At 42.3% G+C, this 13518-nt stretch overlaps 1 protein-coding gene across 3 annotated transcripts in view; it reads right to left on the bottom strand.

Annotated features, from left to right (window-relative positions):
- Window positions 1-378: 378 nt before the first annotated feature.
- Window positions 379-13518, bottom strand: part of LOC105457369 (histone demethylase UTY-like) — a 64840-nt gene continuing 51700 nt past the window's right edge. For 2 of the 3 annotated variants that reach the window (XM_011701991.1, XM_011701993.1), the window contains 9 exons: window positions 10058-10241; window positions 9444-9509; window positions 9104-9319; window positions 8014-8169; window positions 7344-7536; window positions 6823-7137; window positions 5139-6713; window positions 4433-5026; window positions 379-4100 (listed from right to left, as the gene is read on the bottom strand). In XM_011701991.1, the coding sequence (XP_011700293.1) occupies window positions 3834-4100; window positions 4433-5026; window positions 5139-6713; window positions 6823-7137; window positions 7344-7536; window positions 8014-8169; window positions 9104-9319; window positions 9444-9509; window positions 10058-10241 (3566 nt within the window). In that variant the 3' untranslated portion in view covers window positions 379-3833. The remainder of the gene's footprint in view (window positions 4101-4432; window positions 5027-5138; window positions 6714-6822; window positions 7138-7343; window positions 7537-8013; window positions 8170-9103; window positions 9320-9443; window positions 9510-10057; window positions 10242-13518) is intronic. The other variant, XM_011701992.1, reaches the window with a different exon arrangement.

Below are 13518 nucleotides of genomic sequence, written 5' to 3'. Positions count from 1 at the left end.
GCTCGCGCGAGCTTTCTATTATACTTGTGAATTTGCCTATTATCCTTACCCTTTACATTAAATATATATATATATATATATATTTATATATTTATAATATGTATATTATATATAATTTACGAAGTAGCGTTAATCGAAAGATGTCAAATCAGTTCGGAACTTGCGGCTGCCGGTGGAAAAAAATAATAACGCGGTAATATCGATCACTTCTTTCCTTTCCGCCGGCATCGTGCAAAGTTGAGATCATTATAGCGTGCTTGTGGTGTGTACGATTTAAAATGTACGAGAAACAGAGCTTGTTTATACGTTCCCCTCGATGAAGGTGTTCCGTCGCGGATCCTGTCGTCTCGTGTATATTTTATATTTTTCCTCTCTACATTTCGTCCCCTGCTCCCCCCCAAGCGTCGCGCGTGGTCGTCATATTGCTGTACGCTAATTATGTCATAAATGCCTTAACATTCGCGCTCGAACGTATTGCAATCTCCCCCCCCCCCCTCCGTCCCGCCGAATGTTTATAAGCTGTGTGCAAATTGACATACTTGGCGACTAAACCGACCGATGCTTTGCCCGCCTCAACAGCTGCAAGTTGTACATTCTCTCGGGCGCACAAGGTCATTCGCATAGATCGTTCCGCTTTAAAAAGAGTATATTCCAACGTCTCTACCTACTCGATAGGTCTTTCGTAACTGCTTTGTAACTTAAAAAGGATTTTCTCCGTGTCTTGATTGTTAATGCCAACGTTTCGTGAACAATGCAGTTGTCCACTTCATCACGAGAAGGACAATTTGATGCTTTGTAACTTCTCGACGCGTGCCCGAGCGAATGATAATAGTTGTGCAGTCATCGGCGGTTTGTACGCTCGGTGAAATCCCACATTTCTATGAAAGTCCCGAAGGTCTCCGCTGGTGAGACCGCATTCAAATGCACTGAAGAGAGTTTCTTCCAAGAGCTTCTTTCTTTGCTCTCGCCGCAGGTCAGACGAGATCTCTCGTTAGATTTCTAAAAAATATGACCTGTATAGTTAATTACTCAAGAGAGCCCTTTGAAGTAAAGCTATGACTCGCAATTCATTAGGATCCGCGAATTGTGTACTTGGCCAAATTTAATAGGCCTGGAATACTTGTCGGACAGCTCTGCGACAAAATTTTCTGTACAGTGTCTAAACACGCTATTTTGCTTTAAAGAAAAAAATGAAGGTAGCAGAGAAGACGTATAGATACGACGAATGTTATGGGCATTTATGACTTGTCTAGAGTACAATCGTAGAAAATAAGAGGAGAACACGGCGCGATCCTCCTTTTTTTCTCTCGTTTAATTTCTCAGAAACTACTGACTCGGTGGAACTAGCGCTTCTAGATATTCAAAAATACATCGCTTCATTTTGCGGATGATCATTTCTCGTGGCGCGAAGAGCTAACTACTTTTTTTTCTTCTTCCTTCTACCCCCCCCCCCCTCTCGCGCGCAGTTCGCTCGGGACAAGGGTCGAGGAATTGAGAATTAAAAGTAAATCTGATTTTATTAAAGGAACACTTGCAGGTAATCGCAGTGACGCAATTTCCTTCGCCTCTCGATTCAGTGTGGCTGCAGTGGCAGCAGGTCAGGTGCCTCAATTATTCCGTCTTTCATTTTTCCGCTGATTTCGACCGGTATAATATTAGTTTAACAATAGCAAAGGTACATATCTACTCTTAATCCTCAAGTTCCTCGAGTCGGGCTAACATACAGGGTGGCGGTATAGATAAGCGTTCTGGCACGTTACGTCGGCTGCGAACGCCGTGATCAATTGACGAGACTGTGAGTGAAGGTACATTTGTTGTCTTAAAGTACGATTAACCTGATGAACAAGAAGCTCTCTTTCTCTTCTACAGTGTGTCTCTATTCTCTCCCCTTTCCGGACAGACCCTATCTCGCCTCCTCTCTCACTTCATCGCCGCGTATCATCGCCTTGCGAGCGGCGCGCGACTTTCGCATACATTCGTTTCTTCTACTTTTTTTTCGCTAGAACTCGAGAATTTTGCTTAAAAAAATCACAGTGCGCGCGCGCACACACACACGTTAAGCCCCTTTATAGCAGAAATATGATTTTTATAAAAAACAAAAATATTGTATATTTCATGGAAAAGTATAGTCGACGTCACACGTAAGAAACCACAATTGAAATTCAAAGATTTCACTTTTAACGAGACAGACACGAGTCTCTTATATCTGTCGTGTTTTCATTCCAGTTAGTTTTGCTAGACCCCTTTACGTCTACTTTAATTTTAGTCTTTGTAGATTTGGACAAACAATCGATAATCGTCCTGGATATTAAACTCCCGTGCCCGCACACTCGGGGCATTAATTTCATACAACACTTAAATTTTAATAATTGATCGTTTCATTTAACAGGAAATAGCATGCATGATTGGCAGTGGAGATCACGCTACACTATAGAGACACTCTTACTAATTTTTTTTTTCATTTTTTAGTTTCCTGATCTCACAGCTGATTTCGCATACAAAAATGTACAAATGATTTGAGCAGTGCCACGCACGGCAGTAATATGCCTTTATACGTATTTCTCTAACAATGATTATTATTAATTAACGATGCGCAACCTCTTTACATGATTCTTAAAATATATACGATAAAGGGTGAATCTCTCACATTATCTCAGCGATTTCGTAAGTGGCAGTGAGAACGTATAACGCAGAGTCTTACCCCTCCTCCCCCCTCCCCGAACTAATCGCGAAGAGGACGAAGAACAAAAAAAAACAAAGATTCAAAGATTAAATTTCCACGATGCTGCTCGCGATGCACTGCACGATACTTAACATCCAGAGACTTGCAATCTCTATCACGAATCACAATGATCGTTAATTAATAAACAATAATAAATAAACGATAATAAGGAAAAAATCTGGTCGAATCCGGCAAAAAAAAAGTCCAGCGCGCTAAAATCGGGAACGATCGCATGACGATGCCGCGGGCCGATTACTACGCTATTACGTCCTTTAATAATTAGAGACAGTCTTCTCTAGCCAATACCCGAGAGCTATATAAAAAGAAAAATCGTGGCCGCCGTTGGATATTTACAGGGAATAGTCTGGCGATGATATTTCTTTTTTATAGATAAACAAGTTAGATTTGTACAAACAGGGCTAACTAACGAGCGAGCGAGCAAGCCGCAAGCAGCGCGAATCAATCTTCGCGTCTACCGAAAAGACTGCCGCTCTTCGATTATCTTCTTCCCCTTGGGATCGGCTCACGAAGCTCTGTCGCGATAATCATGTTCCTAACAGCGAATTCGAATGATCAGGTGCAGATTAAAGCGCAGTTGCTAAAAAGGCTGCCGTACACAAATTGAGATAAAATATAAATGTACAGGAGATGAGGTAAAGCACGACAATTGTCTCCAAAAATATTATATCAGATATTATTAGAGGAAGAATATTTAACAGAGCACAGTCTTGGATTAAAGCGCAGTAGAAAATGCATTATTACTATCTTTGAGATGTAATAACTGTTACTGAAAAAATATCTCTCCTCCCAAAGTCGATATTTCGAGAGAAATTAGTGTCACGCTTTCACCCCATCTCATCCGGTATCATTTGCGGACGGTAGCCTACGAGGAGCTCCCAAGGAGCCGGTCCCGCCCCTTTTCGCGTAGCTCTCAGGTACATGGATAATGCTTATCGTAAGAAATGTCTTCTCGCGTCTCGCATTGAGAAAAGGACTAACACTAGCAGTAATGATCGCTACCATCCGGAAAGAATTCGCATTTCCCGGATGGTAGTGATCACTACTACTGCAGCGTGCTAAGGAAGTCCAAATATATATGTTGCAGGTAATCTCAGGAGGACTGGCCGGTTTGTGTCTGTAACGTCGTCGATACCGTCGACGATGATGACGAGGAAGTGGTGGTGGCGGTGCTGGTGGCAGTGGCCAGCGGCATGTGCAAGGTGAATCCGTCGTAAACCTCCATCAAGTCGCGCATACGATACTCTTCCAAACAGACGAATCCCTCCAACGAAGGAGACTGCTTACGCGCGCAATCCATGCAGTGCACTACGTGACGTTTCTCCTGCTCGCGGATGAACAGGATGTTGAACACCTCGATCTGTAAAAAAAAAGTCCAACATTTTTTTTTACTATGACACATTTATTAGAACATGCAAATATGAAAAATATAAGTAGAAGATATTACAATACATCAGAAAATAAAAATATTAAGTATAAATTAAGATTGTGCAGTGCCACGATCGTGCAAGATAATTTTAATAAAAATAAAGAATAAATGTGAAATGTCGAGGCACAATATAGAGAATTTCATTAATTTGTTGATTATTATATAATTATATTCTCGAGTTTAAATCAATCTTAGAATCCCGAAAAATACATATATATAAATCTAAATAATACTAATTTTCAAGATCACGTAAGGAAACATACCTCGCACTGGCCGCAATAGTGCGAGGCCTCGTTCTTGCCGCGACCATGGAAACGCACTTCCACGTCCTTGCTCTTCACAAACTCCAGTATCAAACAACACTGTCTCATCGTTCGCAAAAGACAATTCTTGATCAGCTCGAACAGTCGTGGATCCGAGACCTTGATGTTACGCGCCAAGTTCCACGAAAGATGCACCATCGGCACAATCGATTTGAACGCCTGCAGCTTGTTCCACTCGTAACGCTCGATCGCGAGCTGATACTGTCTGGCAGTGAGCGGGCCGACGTTCCATGCGATATTGTTGCACCAGCCGACCGCCTGTACCCAGTGCACGCAACCCGCGTTCACCCACACGAGATCGCCCGGTCGTTGATGGAACCTGTACACCGGGATGTTCTCCTCGTACAAATCGTCCAGATTCGGCCACCAACTGCCGTGCAGGTAACTGATGCCGTTGCGCTCGCAGAGCGAGCATATTACGCCCCAGTACGCATCTGGTACCGCGAACCATTCGCAGTCGCCCGGCCCGATGTTGATATTAATAGAACAAAAATTGTTGTTCTCCTGGTGTCCGGGTGTTCTGCTGCCAGGTACCTGAGAACGATAACATAAAAATTAAATCACATCCAGGAACACTATATTCGAATATGTAAAAACGTTTTCCATTCTATAAATTTTATTTTTCTAATTAAACTTTTAATTATACCTTCATGTACAATTGTACGGTGTTCATTCCTAGGATCACATGGCCCACATGGCTGAGCATATTACCAGCCGATATCACCCTGGCAAAGGCCGGCAACTTCATTAGTTCGTGTAACTGCGGCTTCCACTTCCTCTCGTCCGACAGATCCACATTGGTACCAAAACGCAGCATCTTGGTTCCCGGTCTACCGGCAAGACCAAAAGTATTCTTTTTGCGTCGGACCGTCTGACCGGTACTGTCCTTCGAGTCCGAATCTGACAGATTGGAGGCATGCACGCCGCCCTGCACCTTCTCTTCTCTCAGGCTCTCCTGAAAGCTGGAAGCCTGATATTGCGCGTACTTTGCGATCGTCGTGTGACTGCGGTGACTGATGCAGTTCCAGACTTTCTTGTTGAGCGTCGGATCCCAGTTCTCCTCGCTGGTCTGCTGCATTTGCGTGCGCACCTCGATGCCGTGATCTGGATTCGCCTCGACTAGAGTCTTAGTTGAGAAAAGACCCAGATCGAGCTTGAGCGCCGCTGCGAGGCCACGTATCACAGCAATCGGATGCTTCAAACAAAATTCCTGCAGCTGCGGACTGAAGGCGTCCTTCTTGTTCTCGAGATAGACGCTCGGTGTAGGCGGCAACAACTGCTCCTTCGTCAGTCGTTGACTGGGTGGATCCGGTGGCGCCGGCGGTGGCGAACGGTCGCTCAGTATCGAGCAATTCGGCACGCCTTTCAGCCCCTGGCCCTTGCACGCCTCGATAACCGTCCTGGCGTCCATCTCGATGTTCAACTCCTGTTCCGGTTGCGACTCGCACAACGACTCGAGCTTCAGATTCATCATCGGTTCTGTCTTGGAAATATTAGTCGCTTCGCTCTTGCTTATTGTTGCCGTCGTCATCGTCGTGCCAGAGGATAACGACGACGTCGTCATCGTCGTCTCACACTTCACCGTCGTCGTCTCACACTTCACCGTTGTCACAGTCGTCGTCGCGGCCGTCGTCATGACCGCCGTCGTCACAGCGTCCGTCGTCGACTTCGTCGGCTGGGAAGCCGCCTCTTCCGATTTTTCCAGTTTCACCTCCTTCACCTTGTCTGCCGCGCTCTCCTCGAGATTCGACGGCGAGAACGGACCGGAGCTCAACGTGCCGTTGTCATTGACGACACCGCCGCTCGGTGGTTCCTCCTTCACGACGTTCTCCAAATCGTCGGAACCGAAGTGCTTGAGCAGGTCCTCCGCCAGCGACGTGGCTATGTCCTTCTGTGACAGCAGCGCCTGCAACTCCTGGTCCGTCACGCCCAGATTGTCCTTGTTCGCTGCAGCCACCGTCGAGCTCTCCGAGTAGCCGCTGGTCGCCGACGTGACCTGCGTGTAACCCTGAGCAGCGTACTGATTCGGCTGCTGCTGATACTGACCACCATACTGGGCGCCGCCGGCGATCTGTTGTCTCTGCGGCGGATAAGTGGGATCGGCGGCGGATTTGTAAGGCATTCCTGGTGTCTGCGTGGTGTTCCCGGTCGCCGCCGTATTGTAGCCGACATTGGTGTCGGAGAAGCCCGTCTGCAGCGCAACCGTACCTCCTTGCTGCAACTAAACGTCAATTATTTAAAATAAAACGGCGTATTCATCGTCGACATGATACATATGTGAGAATCAACAGTGCAAATTTGATTTAAAAAAAAAGAGGTAAAAGATTTACCGGTTGTTGCGGTATGCCGTAGTTCTTGATGACACCCGACGATTGGGCGAGGTTCTGAGGATGGCCATATGCCATGGGATAACCGGGTTGTCCTGGCCTCAGGCCTCGCTGCCCCGCTTGCTGCTGCTGCCTGATTTGTTGCTGGTGTTGCTGCATCGTACGGTATTGTTGCTGCAGCTGGACGAGCACAGCCTGCTGTTGCGGTGTCAAGCTATTAACATTCTGTTGTAGATAATGCAGCATATGCAGTTGCGGCGGCGTTAGGTAGAACGGGGGCGCCCGTTGCTGCGGCGCGGCCGATATCACCTCGTCGGTCTGTCGAGAAAGATTAAACTTAATTAATGATTGGAATATTTAATCACAATCTATTCTCTAATTGTTTTTACTTATAATAAATTCTTTGTAAATACTTTATAGAGATCTACTGTACGTATTTACAAAGCACTCAGACCGTATTACCATAGAAAATTTTTTGAAAATATGCTTTTATTTTTAATGTAGCCTGTCTTTTATTTCTTTACCTTAAATCGCTTAGCATTCTGTCCCTGAGCTTGAGGATAAGGCGGAGGCGGTCCAGTCGGTGTGGCACCATATTTGTTATATATTATTGACGAAGGTCCGCCGGGTTGCTGCTGTTGCTGCTGCTGCCGGCTGGACATCTCTGCGCTGATCGGCAGATTCCAAGCCTCTTCGATTGACGGCAATTGCCGCCTCCTGGGTAAAAGAATAAAAATTATATGAAAGCAGGAAACAAGCTCCGTGACCACAAAATCAAAGAAAAGTACATTAAAGGTCGACTATAATTCCGGCTTGTATTAACCTTTAACTCAATTTTATTTTCAGATTTTATTTTATTATTCTCTCGGATTCAATTTCTTTATTATAGATACTCTCGCGATTGCCATTATTATATTATTACATTACATTACTGTTACCAAATATCTATTAATGGATTTAATATTGGATTATATATCTTATTTTTATTTCATGCATTATTCAATATTATCAATATTGAATAATGATAAACAAAACCTTTGTTATTTTGGAAATTTTACATAAATTTCAAAAACGTATAATATAATAAAATTTCTCAAATACATTCATCTACTTATTCGAATGTGTGAAGAGCTACAGAAACGTTCGTTATAATGGAATCGTAATGTGTAATTTGACTTATCGACGACGACTCACTTGGTAGCGACGGAAGGCATTGGTGCTTGACTTAGGTGACTCTGCAGAAAGCTGATGCGCTGTTGGAGGGACGGGTTCATCGGGTTGTTGCCACCGGACTTAACGCCACCCAGGCCCGCGAATGGGCCCGTGCAATTCGCTATATTGCTGTTTCCCCTACGAGTAAAACAGAACTCTTAAGTCTTATCACCGCTGACCTAAATAACTCAATGTAATCACTGTAAATTCTTGAGATCGTCAAATATAAATCCGGCTTTCAATTTATAACATGCGCCGATCATTCTCGCAGTAAGATGTATGATAATTACAATTCATAAAAACGCTCATGCCGTGATATATAAATAACAACGTAAGAAAGAAAAGTGACACATAACAATATAATTGTTATACTTAATTTACTTATGCGAAAGTAAATATGCTAATAACTAAACCGATACTATGTGTTTTTGTGTGTGTATAAAATTTTATTACATAAAAATGTATAAGATATTTAATATAATAAACATTTCGACTCTGTTTTTTTAGGTTCTCTTCAATACATATTGATAAATACATACATGACATACAGATACATGACATATACATAATATTTTAAAACGACTAACGAGAGTTTAAACACACAAAGTGACATAGAGCCGCTTGACTAAATGCATTCCAGTTTGTTTAAAAAAAAAACTCGATCTTCCTCCTCTTAGATTATTTTATGACATAGATTATTTTATGACTTAGATTATTTATTGACAAACAGATGACACACTAAACGAACTCTCACTAGATCATTACATCTCGACCGTGTCAATTTACTTTTACCTAAGTGTCGACTCGTATTAGTATTTTTATTTTCGTATGATTTAATTCATTAGAGTCTAATTACTTCAATTAATTTATTTAACTTCTATCTCTTAATTATATTTCAAACTATATTCGAATTAATTATTAATATAATGGCTCGCTAGTAAATTAATGTTTAATAGCGAATAAATGTTATAAACTCGCTAGTGTTAAAGCAATGAAATTATAGAGGCATTTAACAATTGTGGAATGTTATAAAAATCGCGACTCGCGCTGGAATGGAACATGTGCAATTTACCTAGATGCGTTGACGTAACAGGCCAAAGCGTCTTTGGGTTGGCTAACACTTTCGTACAGTATGCCTAAATTAGTCCAAGCAGCCGAATGAGATTTGTCTAGTTGCACAGCACATATGTAGGCTTGCAGTGCGTCCATAGGCTGATTCTGCTGCTGATATAGTACCCCTATGCTACACCACGTGTCCGCATTGCCTTCCGATTTTTCGACTGAATTTCTGTCGAGCATACGAAGAACGCCATTAATTCCCAAACAAAGGAAAGAAAATTATGTTAATGTGAATGTGATAATGACGTGAACAACAAAAACATTAGTGTATGAGTATTAAATCCAATACTTGCCTTACAATTATATTTAATCTCTTTCTATTAGATTGGAAAATTTCTTCTGTATTTTGGATTATATTCCTATACAAATATTACAATAAACATTATAATAAATAAAGAAAAAAAAATTTAAACCAAATTTCCAGAGCATGCGTAAAAAAAATATAAAAATAAAAAATATAATAAAAAAATAAATATTTTACATAGCATGCGCAAATAAACCTTTTCCTTCAAATTTCGAAAAAAATCTAAGTGTTCAAAAAGAATATTAAGAAAAGATTTGTCTAAATTAAGAAAATGTATGTAAGATGATTATATTATTTTAAGTAAGTTTATATCAGAAACTTTTCTATAAATTTAGTATTAAAAAAAACCACTCACACTCACTGTTGATTATTGAAATTGCAATGCCAAAAAGTCAAATTTAATCTCACTAATTCCTTTTACTTTTTTTAATGTAAAATTTCAAGTTTCGAAGCATAATTCTAAAAAAAGACACAATTATATATAAACAAATAAAAAAAATATATAAAATTAAATACGCAGCCTGCCAAGTCTATTCTTTCATGTTGCAATTTCAATCGGCAGAATCGCATTCGATGTCATACCTGATTTTTGTGTGTCATTACCTGTACGCGATAAATGCATCGTGCACCTTTCCAGAGGCGGCCAGACAACGTCCCAGAAGGTACAGGCTCTGTCCGCTCTTGGGTTCGGCCTCGATGGACTTTTGCAGGCAGTGGATAGCTATGGCTTGCTTCTGCGCTCTGTTTATGCTCAGTACCGTGCACTCAACCACGTGGTACATCCATCCTGCGTGAGAGAACGAACGCGAATGATAAAACATGTGACACTGTCCCTTCTCGATTATTTCCTTCTTTCGCCTGCCATCTCTGCCGCGACGCGCGGCGACCCTGACATGATGCTAGACGAACTAGCGAACTAAAACTAACTGAATAGACTCTCGCAGGTATGGTTTGGCCCTAGGGTTGCTCCCGACAGCCAGCCAGCCAGTCGTTCTTGCTATTGCTGTCCCTTGTCTAGGGGGGGCTGTCTCGAATTACCCCCCTTGTAAACATAGGCGCAGCAGCGCAAAAACGACCCTGCGCAACAGGATTTTCGTCCTCTCGAGACGAGAAGGCCCTAAAGGGATTCTCGCTCGATATAGTCGAACGCTCACATTCGTCAATTGCCTTTGAATTCACGTTCCGATTCTCTCGGGGATTGTTGGTTAACAATGAGATATGTTATATTAACTCCGCGTTCCCTCGGATTAACTGAAATCATCCAATTTCCTCGAAAGGAAGGATGCAAAATACCGTATAATAATTTAAACCTTTTATTTTCTTTCTTTAGAATAGTATGTGTGTATATATATATATATATATACATACACGTTCCATAATATGCATATAAATATATATATAATATGTTCTACAACATGTTAATAAAAAAAAATAATATAATCCCTCCGCGCGTTCCCGATATAACGGGACGTTGATTTATGGCCACTGGCTTCTATATTTGCGCGACGCGTGTTTACCTGTTGATACCCCACGGATTAATCGTCGTGGGAAAAGCGGGGCGTCGGCAAGAAGTTGTTATTCGCGACAATAAATGCGCGACCGTAAAATAGGTGAACACGTGGCGGAACCGCACGTGGGAACTGCACGGCCGAGTTAATTAATTCGCCCGATCGGTCAATTTCGACCCAATTAAGCACTTCCACCTCTTCAATAGCTTTAATAACTATTTTATTTTAATATTATAATGAAAGAGAGTATAAAAATCTATCCTTAATGATAAATTGACAACAATTATCAAGTTAGTACAAAAGTTTGTTTTGCCACCAAGCTCTTTGCTTTAAATAAAGCCGCGAAAATTTTAGAGAAAACCGTTTTAAAACATTTCTTTTAAACTAAAAAAAAATTGTATTTTAAGCTATGGTATCTGTTTTAACGAGTAAAAACTCAAATAGTTGGCTTTTCTTGAGGCAAAACTTGAAAGAAGTAGAGCTAATATTTGCCGTACATTGTCGGTACACTTCACTTTAATCCGGAGAAAGAGAGAGAGAGAGAGAGAGAGAACGTCGCAAAAATTTCGGAACACTCTCGGAAATATTCCCGCCCGTTTATTCGGAGGATTAAAATAATCACCCCCGGTTGCGCGATACGCACCGTCGCTTCGTTTGCTCGTCTACCTTTAATGTTATTTATTCACCTGGCGTATTTTACCTGTCCTTAAACGCCACGTCCCATATGCGCTCGATTTGCAAATCTACCCAACCTGCCTTTAAATCGGTCCACCTGGCCGCGGTCGCGTCCCGAAAGCTTGAATTTGTCTGTCAGTCGATTTAAATCACGCCAACCGAAAAACCCGAAAAATCTTCTTCCGATATTCTTACGTTTGAAAACACTAAATTTTTCAAGAATACGTATTCTTGTCTCCCACTTTAGGAAAGGTTTTATTGAAGTTTTGAGAAAAAAATGAGACATAGGTACCTATACAATTAATTTAACACAAACACGCAAAAGATTATTGAAATATTTTTTTATGAAATACTGACGCCATTATTATTTTTCTAATTAAAGTGCTTTTTTACACAATTTAATGTCATCAATCGTTCTATATAAAAGTACTAAGGCAGTCGTGAAAGAATCAGTTTACAAGATTTATTTCATTTTTTCTTTTGACATAAAATATGAAATATCTCGTAAAATAGTTTTCCTTACTTTCATACTTTTATGCATATTGCACACATTATGCGAATCGTATCCTTCAATATTGCAATCAATGTGCGGTGATTAGAAATGGGATTTATTCCTCACAGCTATTCAACCGACGAGACGCATTGCATGTCGAGACGGAAAGAGAGAGAACGTTCCTCCTCGCCTCGCGGAGAAAAAGAGAGCGGACGAAGGAGAGAACAACAAGAACGGAGTATTCCAAAAAAAGGGAAGCGGGACCGGTCGCGACCGGGACGGTTCGCCGGCACGCGAGGAGCCATAAACGGGCCGTAAAGTGGATGTCCCGTTCGCAACGCTCGCAACGTCCTCGAGGAAGAAGTAGTTCCCGAAAGAGAAGAGACGCACCTTTCGAGAGTTCGAGAACGGTGAGACGGACTTTCACTCGTGAAGCGATTCGTGTCAAAGGGTGAAAAGAAAAAAAAATCGTTCAATCCCGAGGCCCGAAAGCTCGAGGTTATATACAGTCTCACGTGTCGCTCGGATAATAACGTCACGGACGAACCGCTCAGCCTCTCAGTAAGCTCGAAGGACTTTCATTAAGACCTTTATTTTTGGTCGAACGGAGGGAAAAGGGTCGAAAACACGTTTTTATATTTTAAACAAAAGGAAAATATAAATCTCTTCAACTCCCACGATCTACCTACGCTTCCTGGTAAATAAAAAGGTATAGAAGAAGGGGGACCCCGCCCCGCCCCCGCGCGACAGTGGCTCGGGACGGTAGCGAAAGGGCGAGTTTTCCTTTGGATCGTCGCGCCTTCAGCCTCACAGATTCGGCTGAAGGCTCTCTCTCGGCGGGCCGGCTGCACACTGCCAAGTAGTCTGCAGACACGTGTATTGATTTATTCCGGGTTAGGGTGGGCTGGGGGATGAGACGGAGAGGCAACTCGGCAGGGGGAGGGGAGGGGGGAGAGTGAATGAACGAGGAACAAAGAGGGTAGGCGAGAGACCGCGTGAATGGATCGGAGAGAGAGGGAGCGAGGCTCTAGTTGTGGGAAAACTATCCCTTAGCTTCTATTTCTCTCGCACCTGCCCTATACTTCTCTCCCTTCCTCCCGTTTCTATCCCAGACTGGCGCATAGACCACCCCGACCGAATCGCGACGGGAGTATACGACGGGGTAACGTTGAAGTGTCCCCCTAGACCTAGGATCGCGGAACCCCTCGGAACACTTTCGAAAGTAACACGGAGCGTAAGTTGCAACGTCGAAAACTTCAATACTCCGTTTTAAAATTAATATTTACGCCTAGTACTTTTGAATGTAATATTTTCGGCGCGAAAATTGTATTTTGAAATAATTACATTAACAAATAATTGATTTAAAATATCAATTAATTCAAACATCA

Source organism: Wasmannia auropunctata, unplaced genomic scaffold, assembly GCF_000956235.1.
Source record: "Wasmannia auropunctata unplaced genomic scaffold, wasmannia.A_1.0 LD335244.1, whole genome shotgun sequence".
Lineage (NCBI taxonomy): Eukaryota > Metazoa > Arthropoda > Insecta > Hymenoptera > Formicidae > Wasmannia > Wasmannia auropunctata.
The sequence above is the reverse complement of the archived record's forward strand: the minus strand, read 5'-3'. Positions and strand labels throughout refer to the sequence as shown.